Genomic DNA, 14,267 nt, shown 5'->3' with positions numbered 1-14,267 from the left:
AATAAAAAATAAAATAAGATGAATAAATTAAAAACATTTTCTTGAATAAAAAAGAAAGTAAAACAATATAAAAACAGTTACATAGAAACTAGTAATTAATGAAAATGACTAAAATTAACTGTTAAAGGTTAGTACTATTAGTGGACCAGCAGCACGCACAATCATGTGTGCTTATGGACTGTATCCCTTGCAGACTGTATTGATATATATTGATATATAATGTAGGAACCAGAATATTAATAACAGAAAGAAACAACCCTTTTGTGTGAATGAGTGGGGGAAGGAGGTTTTTTGGGTTGGTGTACTAATTGTAAGTGTATCTTGTGTTTTTTATGTTGATTTAATAAAAAAATTTTTAAAAAATTTAAAAAAAAAAACACGATACCGATAATTAAAAAAACGACACCGATAATTTCCGATCTTACATTCTAAAGCCTTTATAGGCCGATATTACCGGACATCTCTAGTTAACAGTATTAAAAAAAATCTAAAATGTAAATAAAACCTTAATACAAACAAGCGTGAGTCATAAAGAGACATGTTTGTGTTGTTCTCCAGGTTCAGAAGGACTGAGTTATTCACGAGGGCGAGGCACAACATCAAAATCATCCACACCCTTACTTACCCATTGTAAAATGTTCCGTATTTAAAATGAAATATGCAATGGTATCACTACAACTAATATTAATATAATACATAAATGAAAAAATACAATTATTATAATTTATTAAAACAATTTTTATCTTTGTTGTTGTCTTCTTCCTTGGTGGGCGGGGCCAATGTGTCTTTGAGATAGGAAGTGTGACCTCTTTATTGTTGACTCTTTGCAAGTCGTGTTTTGTCTTACCAGAGTCAGTCCAAATCTTTCGTCCGATTCACCGATACGACGACGACTTTGTGAAAACGGTAATATTTTTTTATGCCCCTGTATGTTTTCGAACGACATTTTAAACATTTAAATTTTAACCGCGAATGATGCGCTGCTCGTCTGTAGCAGCTGTTGTAGCACACGGCTAATGACAGGAAATCCCTGCTTTTTTAAAAAACGTGGCTTTAATCTTTGCGCTTCACACGCAACAATAGAAGTAATATATTTCAAGTAACGTAAGCATTATTTTCAAAAGTAAGGAAGACCCGAGCAAACCTCTTCCAGACGGGAGATGTTTGCTACAGCGACCAGAAACTTCGTGGAGGAAGTGGACCCTGGAGGTGTGTTGATCCCAATGAGAAGCCTCAATGACTCCATCACTTTGCTCACTGTGGTCGCAAGGCAGAAACGTGTGTGGTTCTGGCAGAAGCCCAAACATCTCCTAACTGACTTCACTCTCAATGACATCCTCACAGGAGACGCCATCACCCCAGGTAACAATGCACAGTTCGTACTACAGTCGTGTTCAAAAGTTGACATGCACTTGTAAAGAACATAATGTCAGGGCTGTCTTGAGTTTCCAATCATTTCAACAACTTTTTTTTTTTTGTGATAGAGTGATTAAAGCACATACTTGTTTGTCACAAAAAACATTCATGAAGGTTGGTTCTTTTATGAATTTATTCAATCAATGTTTATTTATATAGCCCTAAATCACAAGTGTCTCAAAGGGCTGCACAAGCCACAACGACATCCTCGGTACAGAGCCCACATAAGGGCAAGGAAAAACTTAACCCAATGGGACTTCGATGTGAATGACTATGAGAAACCTTGGAGAGGACCGCATATGTGGGTAACCCCCCCTCCCTAGGGGAGACGGAAAACAATGGATGTCGAGTGGGTCTGACATAATATTGTGAGAGTCCAGACCATAGTGGATCTAACATAATAGTGCGAGTCCAGTCCATAGTGGGGCCAGCAGGAGACCATCCCGAGCGGAGACGGGTCAGCAGCGCAGAGATGTTCCCAACCGATACACAGGCGAGCGGTCCACACAGGCGAGCGGTCCACCCCAGGTCCCGACTCTGGACAGCCAGCACTTCATCCATGGCCACCGGAGCTGTGTAACTCCCCCTCCACGAGGGAGAGGGGGGAGCAGAGGAGAAAAGAAAAGAAACGGCAGATCAACTGGTCTAAAAAAGGGGGGCTATTTAAAGGCTAGAGTATACAAATGAGTTTTGAGATGGGACTTAAATGTTAAAATTATGGGTCTACTGAAAATGTGACCAAATCTGCTGGGTCAAAAGTATACATACAGCAATGTTAATATTTAGTTACATGTCCCTTGGAAAGTTTCTCTGCAATAAGGCACTTTTGGTAGCCATCCACAAGCTTCTGGCAAGCTTCTGGTTGAGTTTTTGACCACCCCTCTTGACAAAATTGGTGCTGTTCAGCTAAATTTGTTGGTTTTCTGACATGGACTTGTTTCTTCAGCATTGCCCACACGTTTAAGTCAGGACTTTGGGAAGACCATTCTAAAACCTTAATTCTAGCCTGATTTAGCCATTCCTTTACCACTTTTGACGTGTGTTTGGGGGTCATTGTGCTGTTGGAACGCCCAACTGCGCCCAAGACCCAACCTCCGGGCTGATGATTTTAGGTTGTCCTGAAGAATTTGGAGGTAATCCTCCTTTTTCATTGTCCCATTTACTCTCTGTAAAGCACTAGTTCCATTGGCAGCAAAACAGGCCCAGAGCATAATACTACCACCACCATGCTTGACGGTAGGATGTTGTTCCTGGGATTAAAGGCCTCACCTTTTCTCCTCCAAACATATTGCTGGGTATTGTGGCCAAACAGCTAAATTTTGTTTCATCTGACCACAGAACTTTCCTCCAGAAGGTCTTATCTTTGTCCATGTGACCAAATTTAGCTGAACTGCACCAATTTTGTCCTCCCCGTGACTGCGTGGGTTCCCTCCGGGTACTCCGGCTTCCTCCCACCTCCAAAGACATGCACCTGGGGATAGGTTGATTGGCAACACTAAATTGGCCCTAGTGTGTGAATGTGAGTGTGAATGTTGTCTGGCTATCTGTGTTGGCCCTGCGATGAGGTGGCGACTTGTCCAGGGTGTACCCCGCCTTCCGCCCGATTGTAGCTGAGATAGGCTCCAGCGACCCCGAAGGGAATAAGCGGTAGAAAATGGATGGATGGATGGATGCACCAATTTTGTCAAGAGGAGTGGTCAAAAACTCAACCAGAAGCTTGTGGATGGCTACCAAAAGCGCCTTATTGCAGTGAAACTTGTCAAGGGACATGTAACCAAATATTCACATTGCTGTATGTATACTTTTGACCCAACAGATTTGGTCAAATTTTCAGGAGACCCATAATAAATTCATAAAAGAACCAAACTTCATGAATGTTTTTTGTGACCAACAAGTATGTGCTCCAATCACTCTATCAGAAAAAAATAAGAGTTATAGAAATGATTGGAAACTCAAGACAGCCATGGCATTATGTTTTTTACAGGTGTATGTACTATGCGCACTGTTTTATTCCTCGCTGTCTGTAGATGTAACAGAGACAGACTTCATCAAATACGACGGGACGTACGGTGACAACATTCAAGGGACGGTGGATGCACATTTCATCCAATCCAATATGAACATGGAGGGCAAAGACTCTTCCAAACTGCAGTCGTCATTTGGCAGTTTGAAGAAGAATGAAGTGGATGTCCAAAAGCTGCTCAAAGACTCTAAAAACAGGTGTGCTCCCTAAATAATCCAACTGTGATGGTCAGGAAGCCTCTCGAAAACCGTCTGTAAAACATAATCTATATGCAAATTTTGACCAAAGAAGCACGGTTACATGTTATGTAAACCACAAAGAAGTGTTTGAAATTTAGAAGAAGAAAAAATCATAATATGACCTTTTTAACACTCACAACAAGAAAAAAAAAGTAGACGGGTACTACTTAAAAAGCCCAGCACAGTTCTAACATTACATAACTCTGCTACAGTCCACAAGACTTAAATATGTTGTAAAACATGCCTCCTGTCAACCTATAAACATTTTGGAAAACTGCAGTTTTTGGGGAATTTTGTCCATTTTGTCTTTCTCTTTTCTCTGCGTCCTAGGTAGTGAAAAGCTGCAAGCATGAGGCGGCTAACAATGCAGAACACTGGAAGTTGTTTATTATGTGTATAGATCACTCTAAAATATAGTGACATTGTTGTGTAACACCGACGAACTATGAACCCTGTTTCACTCTAGTCCGTTATGTTCCATCCATCTTCAACCGCTTATCCGGAATCGGGTCGCGGGGACAGCAGCTCCAGCAAAGACCCCCAGACTTCCCTCTCCAGAGCAACATTTGCGACTTCCTCCTGGGGAATCCCGAAGCGTTCCCAGGCCAGAGAGGAGATGTAATCCCCCCATCTGGTCCTTGGCCTGCCGGGGGGCCTCCTCCCAGTGGGACGTGCAACAAGGACCTCCCTAGGGAGACGCTCGTGAGGCATCCGCACGAGATGCCCGAACCACCTAAGCTGGCTCCTTTCCAAGCGAAGGAGCAGCGGCTCTACTCCGAGTCTCTCTCGGGTGACTGCACTTCTCACCCTATCTCTAAGGGAGATGCCAGCCACCCTTCTGAGGAAACTCATTTCGGCCGCTTGTATCCGCGATCTTATTCTTTCGGTCATTACCCACACTTCATGACCATAGGTGAGAGTAGGAATGTAGATAGCTCGGTAGACCGAGAGCTTTGCCTTCTGACTCAGCTCCCGTTTCGTCACAACAGTGCGGCAGAGAGACTGCAATACTGCCCCAGCTGCTCCGATTCTCCGGCTGATTTCCTTCTCCATCTTTCCCTCACTCGTGAACAAGACCCCGAGATACTTAAACTCCTCCACCTGGGACAGAGTCCTGTCCCCTACCCGGACTGTACAAACCATCGGTTTCCTGCTGAGAACCATGGCCTCAGATTTGGAGATGCTGATCCTCATTCCAGCCGCTGAACACTCGGCTGCGAACCGATCCAGTGAGAGCTGAAGGTCACGAACCGAAGGTGCCATCAGGACCACATCATCTGCAAACAGCAGTGACGCAACCTTTAGCCCCCCGAGACGTATACCCTCTCCGCCATGGCCACGACTCCGCCTAGAAATCCTGTCCATGAAAATCACAAACAGGATAGGTGACAGAGCGCAGCCCTGGCGGAGACCAACCCCCACTGGAAACGGATCCGACTTACATCCAAGCACCCGGACACAACTCTCGCTTTGGTTGTACAGAGATTGGATGGCCCTCAGCAGGGTTCCCCTCACTCCGTACTCCCTCAGCACCTCCCACAAGATCTCCCGAGGGACGCGGTCATACGCCTTCTCCAAATCCACAAAACACATGTAGACTGGATAGGCATACTCCCAGGCCCTCTCCAGGATTCCCGCAAGCGTAAAGAGTTGGTCAGTTGTTCCACGACCAGGACGGAATCCACATTGCTCCTCTTGAATCTGAGGTTCGACTATCGGCCGGACCCTCCTTTCCAGTACCTTGGCGTAAACTTTCCCAGGGAGGCTGAGTAGTGTGATACCCCTGTAATTAGCACACACCCTCTGGTCCCCCTTTTTGAAAAGGGGAACCACCACCCCAGTCTGCCACTCCCTCGGCACTGTCCCAGACTTCCACGCAATGTTGAAAAGGCGTATCAACCAAGACAGCCCATCAACACCCAGAGCCTTCAGCATTTCTGGACGGATCTCGTCAACCCCCGGAGCTTTGCCACCGTGGAGTTGTCTAACTACCTCAGTGACTTCACCCCGAGAGATCGACGTCGATCCCCCATCATCCTCAGGCCCTGCTCCTATCAGGGAGGGTGTGTCTGATGTATTTGGGTTCAGGAGTTCCTCAAAGTGCTCTTTCCAACGCCCTACGACTTCCTCACTTGAAGTCAGCAAAGTCCCATCCTTGCCGTACACAGCTTGGATGGTTCCCTGCTTCCCCCTCCTGAGGTGCCGTATGGTCTTCCAGAACAGCTTTGGTGCCGCCCGATAGTCCTTCTCCATGGATTCCCCGAACTGCTCCCACACCCTCTGCTTAGCCTCGTCCACAGCCACGGCCGCTGCCCTTCGGGCCCGTCGGTACCTTGCAACTGCCTCCGGAGTCCCCCGGGATAACATACCCCGGTAGGACTCCTTCTTCAGTCGGACGGCTTCCCTGACCACCACTGTCCACCAGGGTGTTCGAGGGTTACCGCCCCTTGAGGCACCTAAGACCTTCTGGCCACAGCTCGCAGCTGCAGCTTTAGCAATAGAGGCTTTGAACACTGCCCATTCCTGTTCAATGTCCCCAACCTCCACAGGGATGGCAGAGAAGTCCCGCCGGAGGTGGGAGTTGAAGTCCTTCCGGACAGAGGACTCCTCCAAACGTTCCCAGTTCACCCGCACTACACGCTTGGGTTTGCCAGGTCTGTCCAGAGGTTTCCCCCGCCATCTAACCCAACTCACCACCAGATGGTGATCAGTTGACAGTTCAGCCCCTCTCTTCACCCGAGTGTCCAAAACATACGGCCTCAGATCAGCTGATACGATTACAAAATCGATCATTGATCTTTGGCCTAGGGTGCTCTGGTACCAGGTACACCTATGAGCATCCTTATGCTTGAACATGGTGTTTGTTATCGCAAGTCCGTGACTAGCACAGAAGTCCAATAACAATCCACCACTCAGGTTCAGATCAGGGAGACCGTTCCTCCCAATCACGCCAGTCCAAGTATCACTGTCATTGCCCACGTGCGCGTTGAAGTCCCCCAGCAAGACTATGGAATCCCCTGCCGGTGCCCCATACAGGACCCCATGCAAGGTATCCAAGAAGGCTGAATACTCTGAACTCCTGTTTGGTGCGTATGCACAAACAACAGTCAGAGTTTTCCCCCCTCCAACCCTAAGGCGAAGGGAGGCGACCCTCTTGTCCACTGGGGTGAACTCCAACGTACAGGCACTCAGCCGGGGACTCGTGAGTATCCCCACACCCGCCTGTGCCCTCACGCCCTGAGCAACTCCAGAAGTGAACAAGGTCCATCCCTTGTCCAGGAGTGTGGTTTCAGAGCCCTTGCTATGCGTAGAGGTAAGCCCCACCAGATCCAACCGGTAGCGCTCCACCTCTCGCACCAGCTCAGGCTCCTTCCCCACCAGCGTAGAGACGTTCCACGTCCCGAAAGTCAGCCTCTGCTGCCCCGAATTGGTCCGTCTGGAGCCTCCACTTTCACTGCCATCCACTTGGCAGCGCACCCGACCCCACTGGTTCCGACCGCGGGTGGTGGGCCCACGTGGCAGAGAAGATGGTGTGTCCACGTAGCTTCTTCGGGCTGTGCCCGGCCGGGCTCCGTGGCAAGCCCGGCCACCAGGCGCTCGCTGACGAGCCCTACCTCCGGGCCTAGCTCCGGAGGAGGGCCCCGGGCTTCCTCCGGGCCGGGTAACGCATCCTCTTATAGTATAGTTCATGGGGGGTATCGTAACCCTGATGGGGGGGGCATTCGGGTACTACACCTTGCCCAAGGGTGACCCGGAACTATGTAAGGCAGGGGCGTTCAACTCCCTGAGGCTTAATACAAGCCCACATACCACATAGTCCGTTATGTTCCCAACCATAAAGAGTGGACGTTAGAGCAGTATAGTTGCTCACTTCAGCTTTATTATCAACTTCAGTTGCAGTTACAATCCAAGCTGGCTCACTCACACTAGCCCGCTTACTTTCTGTACAGTGTGTCTCCTTCTAAACGTTCCCCCATGCAACATGTATTAATATGCTGGAGTATTAACCTAACAATTATATTGTAACAGACCCTGCTCACACTGCTCCTCCTATTATCTACTAGCTAGCTTGAGCTGCTACGCTGCTGCTGTATCGCCTTTGAGTTAGGAAAATTTAATGCTAGGTTATAAATTATGCCTCTTACCTGTATAGTAAAAAGTTGCAACACCAAGCCCGAGAAATCAGTCTACTTTGAAATTTTTTCTGAAGCATTTTTATATCCGAGGAATGAGGATTATACTGAATTTAGCAGCTCTATGGGCACTGTGTTGCTGAAAAACACAACCATCCCATCAGTCGGCATCCCACTGAGCGCAGACATTGTAAGTTACTTTTTCGTTTTCTTATTTGAAACGTTAAGCAATTGTGCTTCAAGGCGCGCATCAAGTCTGTCATTAGTGGTAGCAAACACAGAAAGTGCTGTCTTGTTGTTGACGGAAGTCGCGTTTGTTGCTATGCCCTATGTGAAATCAATGTGCCCAACAAAGAGGTTACATCAATGCTTAAAATGACCAATATCCTGTATATATTACATGTTATCGTGCATGTTCCTGTTACCACATTACATAGATACTTACAGCATGTTTATAAAGCACTGTTAGTTTAAAAACATTTTATAGAGAGATGGATAGGCGGAATCGATGAATCCCCATTACAAGTTAATTACGGATTGCTCTCCTCGGAGGCATTTATTTATTCAACTGCAGACAGTTATATATAGTACAGAGAGTATTCATTATGTTGTTCTTTATTAGAGAGAATGCCTTAGAAACTAACTTTTACAATATTTTTTATTAAATATACATTCAACAAGCTCGAGCCTATCCCAGATGACTTCATAATAAATATTATGTTACTCGGGATGTAACGATATGAACATTTCATATCACGGTTAACGTGACCAAAATTATCACGGTTATTATTATTGCAATTTTGTTGAATGTGCTCAAAAAGCACTTGTACACGCACTGAAATCTTTTGACCAATTATTTTGTTAAATAACTCAAATAAATGTAGACACTGTTAGAAATGTCACTATTTTGCATGTTTTGTGTTTCTTATGATTCACTGATAGTGTTTTAGTCTTAGTATTTTATCTCTTTAAATGGCTAAGATTTTATTGATTTAAATATCGGTTTGTACTGTAAGATTTATTTACATGAAAAGTGCGTAACAAATAAAATATATTACTATTCTTTTTTATTTCTGGCGGGCATTGTGGCATTATATTCTGTTCAGTGGTCCTTGAACGCATCGTAAAAACACCTTTGTCAAGGATTCCTCTGAATATAGGACGATCACTCTGTTCTAAGAGAGCACAGCTTGCAGGTTAACTGAACAATTAAATATCTGAGTTGCTCGGACGGTAATTTATTTATATAAGTTTAAAATAGGGTATGTCGTTGCTTAATGGGGAAAGACGTTAATGTCTGTTGTTTTCATGTTAGCATTTAAGCTAGCGAGCTGGCAGCTGTCAGTGTGTGAGTTATCAAAGTGCAGTTATCTATCACATTTTTTTCGATAATTCTAATTTAAAATAATACTTACCGTCGAAGTTTAACCACGGTTATCAACACCGTTTATCATCCCAATATGTTATGTCTTTCAAGCAGTATTGAACAATATAATGTATTTTTTTGCAGGTAAATCAGTCAGAATAAATATCAATAAATAAAATAAAAAATGGTACAAATGCATTTGTATTTATTTGAGGCAAGATGTTCATTTAAAAAAATGAGGCACGGCATCCAAAATCTTTCTGATAAAGACAGGATATTTGAAAAAAAGTTATAAAATATGCTGCACCATTCGAAAGCTGTTTTTAGCTTGTGTTCACTCAAAAGCACAGATGTACTGTTTGATAATTAGAGTGGGACAGATTGAATAAAAATATGTTTATTGACTCACTTATGGATTTATGGGTTTAATGCTTTAGTTTCAATTATGGTTCATTATGATTGTGATTTTTTTGTTCTTATTGTTGTTATTTTACAAACAAATGTCCCACCAGGATCCTGGACATGTCCCATTGTCTGATCCAGCAGACCAGGAAGAAGCGTCAGGTGTTTGGCATCGTGAAGGAGCGCATTGTGACCAGCCAGCCTTGTTATGTCATAGAGGAGGTGCAGCAGACAGGACAGTGTGCGGGGACATTCAGCCTCTGTGGACCCAAGAGTCCAAAGGTGCAGCTGGAACACCCCCACATATTTACTACTTATTCCTTTAAACTACTGTGGGAGGACTTGAGAACAAATTGTGCATTTCAAAATAAAATATCCACACATAACTTTGTATTTCTCATGTGCAGGTTATACTGAAAGACAATGGCAGCCTGAGCAAAGACAGTAACATTTCCATGGAGATTCCCACTAACACCACCCTGGCCTATGCCCTCATTGAGCTCGAGGTCAAGCATGACGGTCGCTATGGTAACTGTCAAAGAAATGACCTCTTGCAGTATTGCTGACTCTTAGCGACGTGTTTTTGTCCTTTTAAACAGATCTCTGTCTGATGTCAAACATCAAGGGGGGCTTCGAGGTGGACAGTCCTTCTGAAAAAGTACCGCTGAGTGTCACCGCCGCTTCTGTGCCAAACAACTCTGAAGTCAACCGTCTCAGGCAGGGTCAGCCTTCATTTTGTATTTCTTTTAAAATACATTTAACAATACTTTAATGTTTGCAGTTCTTGTGTAAGCTTCACTTACTCTGTGGTTAAAATCACTGAAATCTTTATAGGACCGATAGGACTTTACAGTTGGTAACCAAATTTAAAGAGCATCTTCAGGGTTTCCTCTAGATTGCCACTATATACGTGGGGCGTGGTCAATATGACATCATATATATGACGTAATAATTTTTATTTACAATGTTGCATATATTTTCTCTAAAAAGGCTAAACAAATGTTTTATGTATATTTAGTAACCTTATTAGTGTTATTAGTTATTAATAATACCATTAATGATCTTAATATTATTTTTTTTTTCTTAACTCATCAGCACAATCAGGTTTTACACAAGGAATTTGACTTGGTAGACTGTGCTCTCTTTGTTCAATGCAGTTTCAATTGTTGCTGCTTATTGTAAAAGGTAAGACAGGCTACACTTTATTTTGCTCTCCGTAAATGTTGTGATTCAGCTGGCCAATTATGTAAAGTCATTTGAATTAGAGATGGAAAAAAATAACTTTGTTGATATTCTTTACAATGAAGTCACTTTAAAACTAACCACACTAAATAAAGTACATTATATATACATATGAAGTGCACATCAGAATCAGATTCAGAATAGTTTTTTATTGCCATAGTGTGAGAACGGGTTCACAAACTAGGAATTTTTCTTGTTGCAATCGTGCAACATATAACACAGAATAGAAGGTGTAACTGAGCTATCAGATCTTGTTATTGTTCATGTGCCTGATGGCCGAGGGGAAAAAAATGTTCAGGTGGCGGGAGGTGTGGGTCTGGATGGACCGTAGTCTCCTGCCTGAGGGGGGAGGGGAGAATAGTTTGTGTCCAGGGTGATAAGAGTCAACTGTGATCCGACCCACACGCCTCCTGGTCCTGGAGGAGAACAGGTCCTGGAGGGGTGGGAGTTTGCACCCAATAACCTTCTCAGCAGCACGTACGATGCGCTGGACGCCAGCCGGTCCACCTCTCTCCTGTAGGCGGACTCTTCGCCATCCGAGATGAGCCCGATGAGGCTAGTGTCATCCGCAAACTTGAGCAGCTTTGCGGACTGGTGACTGGAGGTGCAGCAGTTTGTATATAGGGAGAAGTGCCAGGGAGAAAGTACACAGCCCTGAAGAGTACCAGTTTTCGTGGTCCGACTCTCTGAGACAATCTTCCACAGCCGCACGTGTTGTCTTCAGTCCGTCAGGAAGTCATTGATCCAACTGCAGAGCTGGTAGAGCTTGTCTCGTAGCAGTCCAGGGAGGATGGTGTTGAAGGCAGAGCTGAAGTCCACAAATAGGATCCTGGCATAGGTTCCTGGGGAGTCCAGATGCTCCAGGATGAAGTGGAGGGCCAGGTTCCCTGCATCATCCACAGACCTGTTGGCTCTCTAGGCGAACTGCAGTGGGTCCAGGAGGGGGGGCGGTGATGTCCTTGAGGTGGGGCAGGACCAAGCGCTCAAATGAATTCATGACCACAGACGTCAGCGCCACCGGCCTGTAGTCATTAAGTCCTGTGATCCGTGCTTTCTTGGGGACAGAGACGACGGTGGAGGTCTTGAAGCAGGACGGTACGCGGCATAGCTCCAGAGAGGTGTTAAAAATGTCAGTGAAGACAGGAGCCAGCTGATCCGCGCAGTGTCTCAAGGTGGAGGGGTAGACACCATCCGGCCCGGGGGCCTTCCGCATGTTCAGCTTCAAGAACTGCCGGCGTACATCCTCCTCTCGGATGGAGAGGGCCTTTGTTGAAGTCCTGTGATGTCTTTGGAGTCCTTTAATGAAGTGCTGGCGTTGGCGGGGACATGTAGGAATCACGTTAGATTAATAATATAATCTGGAATAAACTAAAAAAAAAAAAACATACAATTATGCAGGATGAAGGTTGAGCTCTAATGCTGCTAGCCTAATGCTAATGTACTATTGACTAGCTCATAGACAAGCTAAGTTAAATTAGCATGGCCAATCACTGACACTTATGCTGTATATAAACAATCCTTCACACTAACATTTATATCAATGGACAATTTGCAATGAAGGTAACATACATATTTTTGGAATGTGGGAGGAAACTGGAGTGCCCGGAGAAAACCCACTCACACACGGGGGCAAGTGGCACACTCCACACAGCGATGTCCAATCGGAGGTTCCAAGACGCACACGGTGTGAAATGAGATATTATTGTCGGTAGTAATGTCAAAAGATTTAGGGTAGTTTACAACTCAACACAACAAGTCAACTTTCTCTCCTTACTTTTGCCGGGTGTCAACTCGTTTAGGTGAGCGACCTGCTGCTGACACGCTTCTGACAGGTGATTTAGATGCACTTTTTTCCCCCAAAAATAAAGCAATGAGGAACGTGTTTATGATATTTGAGGTGTTTTTCAAACTTATAGTATAGACTATATACGGTATATCCATTCATATAATATATCACTTGCGCCACCATCGTTTACATGTAAGGGAAACTCTGATCTTTATATTGTGTCATTCTATCCAAAGTGAGGCACGGGGTCCAAACTTTGCCCGCTGAGTCGTTTCATTTGACCTGCCAAAGGGTGGCTTTTAAAATGTAATACATAATCATAGTGACCTCTTTTTAAACTCACACAATCATGGATGGCATTTCCACAAGGTTAGCAAGGTGCCATCAATCCATACAAGGATGTAACGATAAAGGGTATTAATGATAACTAGGGATGTCCGATAATGGCTTTTTGCCGATTTCCGATATTGTCCAACTCTTAATTACAGATACCGATATCAACCGATACCGATATATACAGTCGTGGAATTAACACATTATTATGCCTAATTTGGACAACCAGGTATGGTGAAGATAAGGTCCTTTTTAAAAAATATAATATAATAAAATAAGATAAATAAATTAAAAACATTTTCTTGAATAAAAAAGAAAGTAAAACAATATAAAAACAGTTACATAGAAACTAGTAATGAATGAAAATGAGTAAAATTAACTGTTAAAGGTTAGTACTATTAGTGGACCAGCAGCACGCACAATCATGTGTGCTTACGGACTGTATCCCTTGCAGACTGTATTGATATATATTGATATATAATGTAGGAACCAGAATATTAATAACAGAAAGAAACAACCCTTTTGTGTGAATGAGTGTAAATGGGGGAGGGTGTTTTTTTGGGTTGGTGCACTAATTGTAAGTGTATCTTGTGTTTTTTATGTTGATTTAATAAAAATAAAAAAAACGATACCAATAATTTAAAAAACCATACCGATAATTTCCGGTATTACATTTTAAAGCATTTATCGGCCGATAATATCGGCAGACCGATATTATCGGACATCTCTAATGATAACCATGGTAAAACTCTCGACGGATAGTATTACTGTTTTAAATTTAAATGATCAAAAAATCTCATTGATAACTGCATTCTGATAAACTCACGGATTGATAGCGCCAGCTTGTTAGCTGATTCATTTCCTTCTACTATTGCACTCAGGTGCTGCGAGGAACTCTTGGCACCCTGTTTGAAAACGACTGAGGAATAAAACAAACACAGGAACATGGCAATGTATTTATGCCGGCAAAATGAAAGGGTTCATTCTCATTTATTGTTTGATGGATTATTATCGGCCCAGTCCTCTCCCACTGAGAACAATCCTAACCCAGCCTCCTTAAACCAGCCACGCATTTCATTTTCATGAATTTAAAAATATGATGGTTTTCTTCTCACTGCAGAAGTGGACCAGCTGTGTGGTAATTTCCAGCTGCTCTCATCTCTTCCTGCTGCCACCAAGTCATCTCTGCTGCAGCACATCACAGCCGTCCTGGGGGACAGAACAGCTCTCAGTGGTCTTCAGAGCGCGGTGAGACGTCGCCTCTCTGTCATGTTGTGTGCACGTCCTGCCCCATCACTCAATCACGGCCGCTCCTTTCTCTGTCCTT

At 44.1% G+C, this 14,267-nt stretch overlaps 1 protein-coding gene across 2 annotated transcripts in view; it reads left to right on the top strand.

Annotated features, from left to right (window-relative positions):
- The first annotated feature begins 780 nt into the window (after nucleotides 1-780).
- Nucleotides 781-14,267, top strand: part of gsdmeb (gasdermin Eb) — an 18,509-nt gene continuing 5,022 nt past the window's right edge. The window contains exons 1-7 of one of the 2 annotated variants that reach the window (XM_062063006.1): nucleotides 781-906; nucleotides 1,129-1,362; nucleotides 3,444-3,636; nucleotides 9,690-9,861; nucleotides 9,987-10,107; nucleotides 10,179-10,301; nucleotides 14,061-14,188. In XM_062063006.1, coding sequence (XP_061918990.1) covers nucleotides 1,161-1,362; nucleotides 3,444-3,636; nucleotides 9,690-9,861; nucleotides 9,987-10,107; nucleotides 10,179-10,301; nucleotides 14,061-14,188 — 939 coding nt within the window. In that variant the 5' untranslated portion in view covers nucleotides 781-906; nucleotides 1,129-1,160. Of the gene's footprint in view, nucleotides 907-1,124; nucleotides 1,363-3,443; nucleotides 3,637-9,689; nucleotides 9,862-9,986; nucleotides 10,108-10,178; nucleotides 10,302-14,060; nucleotides 14,189-14,267 lie in introns of both variants that reach the window. The other variant, XM_062063005.1, reaches the window with a different exon arrangement.

The sequence above is a fragment of the Entelurus aequoreus genome, linkage group LG11, assembly GCF_033978785.1.
Source record: "Entelurus aequoreus isolate RoL-2023_Sb linkage group LG11, RoL_Eaeq_v1.1, whole genome shotgun sequence".
Taxonomy (NCBI): domain Eukaryota; kingdom Metazoa; phylum Chordata; class Actinopteri; order Syngnathiformes; family Syngnathidae; genus Entelurus; species Entelurus aequoreus.
The sequence above is the reverse complement of the archived record's forward strand: the minus strand, read 5'-3'. Positions and strand labels throughout refer to the sequence as shown.